The 2,470-nt window shown below is 54.6% G+C and overlaps 1 protein-coding gene across 1 annotated transcript; it reads left to right on the top strand.

Moving 5' to 3' along the window:
• Positions 1–326: 326 nt before the first annotated feature.
• ATOH1 (atonal bHLH transcription factor 1) lies at positions 327–1,544 on the top strand. The gene has a single exon (XM_040237846.1). It carries the CDS (start codon positions 486–488, stop codon positions 1,542–1,544), a length of 1,059 nt encoding a protein of 352 aa, XP_040093780.1. The 5' UTR covers positions 327–485.
• The last annotated feature ends 926 nt before the right edge of the window (positions 1,545–2,470 follow it).

The raw sequence follows: 2,470 nt of genomic DNA, 5'->3' as shown, positions 1-2,470 counted from the left end.
CACCCCAGCCCCTGGCGGGGTGACACAACACTGGAGTCAAATTACAACCCGCAATTAACATATGAATCTACGAACTTAACAGAGATGGGGGGGGGGGGGGCTTCCGGGGGCCGCCGCCGAAGCGCTCCACTAGCAGGAACTTTTCTCCCGGTGTAAAAACTCTTTGATTGGCTGCTCGCACGCGCCTGCCCGCGCCCTCCATTGGCTGAGCAGACACGCGACCGGCGCGAGGAGGGGGCTGGGAGAGGAGCGGGGGGAGACACACTGGCGCGTGCCGCTTTTTAAAGGGGCGCAGCGCCTTCAGCAACCAGAGAAGCTTGGTTGCACGCGACCTGGTGTGTGATCTCCGAGTGGGTGGGGGAGGGTCGAGGAGGAAAAAAACAAAAAAACTAAGACATTAGAGTAGACACCCGGGAAGGGATTTTTGGTTGAGCTTGTTTGCCAGTGCCTCCTCCGACCCTGAGCCTCCGAGCCTCTACAGTGCAATGTCCCGCCTGCTGCTTGCAGAAGAGTGGGCTGAGGGGAAGGAGTTGGGGGACCACCATCGCCATCCCCAGCCGCACCACCTCCCGCAGCCGCCGCCACCCCAGCCTCCTGCGACCTTGCAGGCGAGAGAGCATCCGGTCTACCCGGCGGAGCTGTCCCTCCTGGACAGCACCGACCCACGCGCCTGGCTGGCTCCCACTTTGCAGGGCATCTGCACGGCACGCGCCGCCCAGTACTTGCTCCATTCCCCAGAGCTGGGTGCCTCCGAGGCCGCCGCGCCTCGGGACGAGGCGGACGCCCGAGGGGAGCTGGTGAGAAGGAGCGGCGGCAGTGGCAGCAGCAAGAGCCCGGGACCGGTAAAAGTGCGGGAACAGCTGTGCAAGCTGAAAAGCGGGGTGGTGGTAGACGAGCTGGGCTGCAGCCGCCAGCGCGCCCCTTCCAGCAAACAGGTGAACGGGGTGCAGAAGCAAAGGCGGCTGGCGGCCAACGCCAGGGAGCGACGCAGGATGCACGGGCTGAATCACGCCTTCGACCAGCTTCGCAATGTTATCCCGTCCTTCAACAACGACAAGAAGCTGTCCAAGTACGAGACCCTGCAGATGGCCCAGATCTACATCAACGCCTTGTCCGAGCTGCTTCAAACCCCCAGCAGCGGAGACCAGCCGCCGCCGCCACCAGCATCTTGCAAGAGCGACCACCACCACCTTCGCGCCGCCGCCCCCTACGAAGCAGGCGCGGGCACCGCGACTGCAGCGGGGACGCCGCCAGCCTCGGGAGGGGCTCAGCGACCGACCCCTCCCGGCAGCTGCCGGACTCGCTTTTCGGCCCCGGCCTCCGCTGGCGGTTACTCGGTGCAGCTGGAAGCTCTGCACTTCTCGACTTTCGAGGACAGCGCCTTGACGGCGATGATGGCGCAAAAGAACTTATCGCCTTCGCTGCCTGGGGGCATCCTGCAGCCAGTGCAGGAGGAAAGTAGCAAAACTTCCCCCCGATCCCACAGAAGCGACGGGGAGTTTTCCCCCCATTCCCATTACAGTGACTCGGATGAGGCAAGTTAGGAAGGTGTCCAAAACCCGGAAAACTGAGACAGAAACAAAATCACCCCTTTCCAGTGCGCGGAGAGCCCCGCGGTAAAAGATCCCCGCACCCTTTTAATTTTTGCTAAGTGATGGTCGTTGTTTAGCAACGACTTGGCTTCAGATGGCAGCTACATTTGATGGTTTGCAAAAGCCGCCGCTGTCTCAAACTTCCTATCGTCCATATTGTTCGGTGAATGCTTGCTGTTAAAAGTTGTGTTCTGTTCTCCCACATTCTGCTCCTCCTGTAGATAGATAAGGTTTAATTATATGTACTCATACATAGCAACATTATTCTAGTTCTCTGCTGCCAATACGCTGCTAAAACATCGAATCTACTTCTCTGTCGCTGGTTTGTGTTTATTTTATGCCCTGGGCATCCATCCTTGTGTGTTGCGCGCACTCGCGTGTGGCAGAGTGAGTATTCCGAAGTTGTCTCCCAAAATTCATTGTGAAACGCAAAGTTAATGCTTCCAAGGTGAATAAGTTTTGACTATGGAATTGTTGGAAAACAATGAACTTTGAGATTTATATATTGCATAAGCATATCCAGTATATATATCGGACCGCGAGAACCTTAGCGTCTTTTCGGAAACTTGGCGCACGCACTTTATCAGCCGCCACTACTGCGGCTCTGGGACAAACTCAACTGCCAATTGCAGACCAGTTTTGTTTTTGTTTTTGTTTTTTTTAAATACGGCCACTTATGATCCTTATGCTCTTTACAAATGTTTGTTTTTAAAAAATAAATAACCTACATCCAGTAGTGTCAAAAGCATTTGGTCAATTTTATTTTGCTTTAATATCAGAAGACGTATTTATTATTGAGTGTTTGCTACCATTTCTACTTATCTTGATTCATTTTTTTTACGTTTTTCTATTCGAGATCATTTTATTTTAATTTAGCA

This window comes from Oryx dammah, unplaced genomic scaffold, assembly GCF_014754425.2.
Source record: "Oryx dammah isolate SB20612 unplaced genomic scaffold, SCBI_Odam_1.1 HiC_scaffold_3, whole genome shotgun sequence".
Classification (NCBI taxonomy): Eukaryota; Metazoa; Chordata; class Mammalia; order Artiodactyla; family Bovidae; genus Oryx; species Oryx dammah.
The sequence above is the reverse complement of the archived record's forward strand: the minus strand, read 5'-3'. Positions and strand labels throughout refer to the sequence as shown.

Bases quoted from the DNA above. Each gene is read 5' to 3' on its own strand.
- ATOH1 (XM_040237846.1), top strand. From the start codon at position 486: ATGTCCCGCCTGCTGCTTGCAGAAGAGTGGGCTGAGGGGAAGGAGTTG.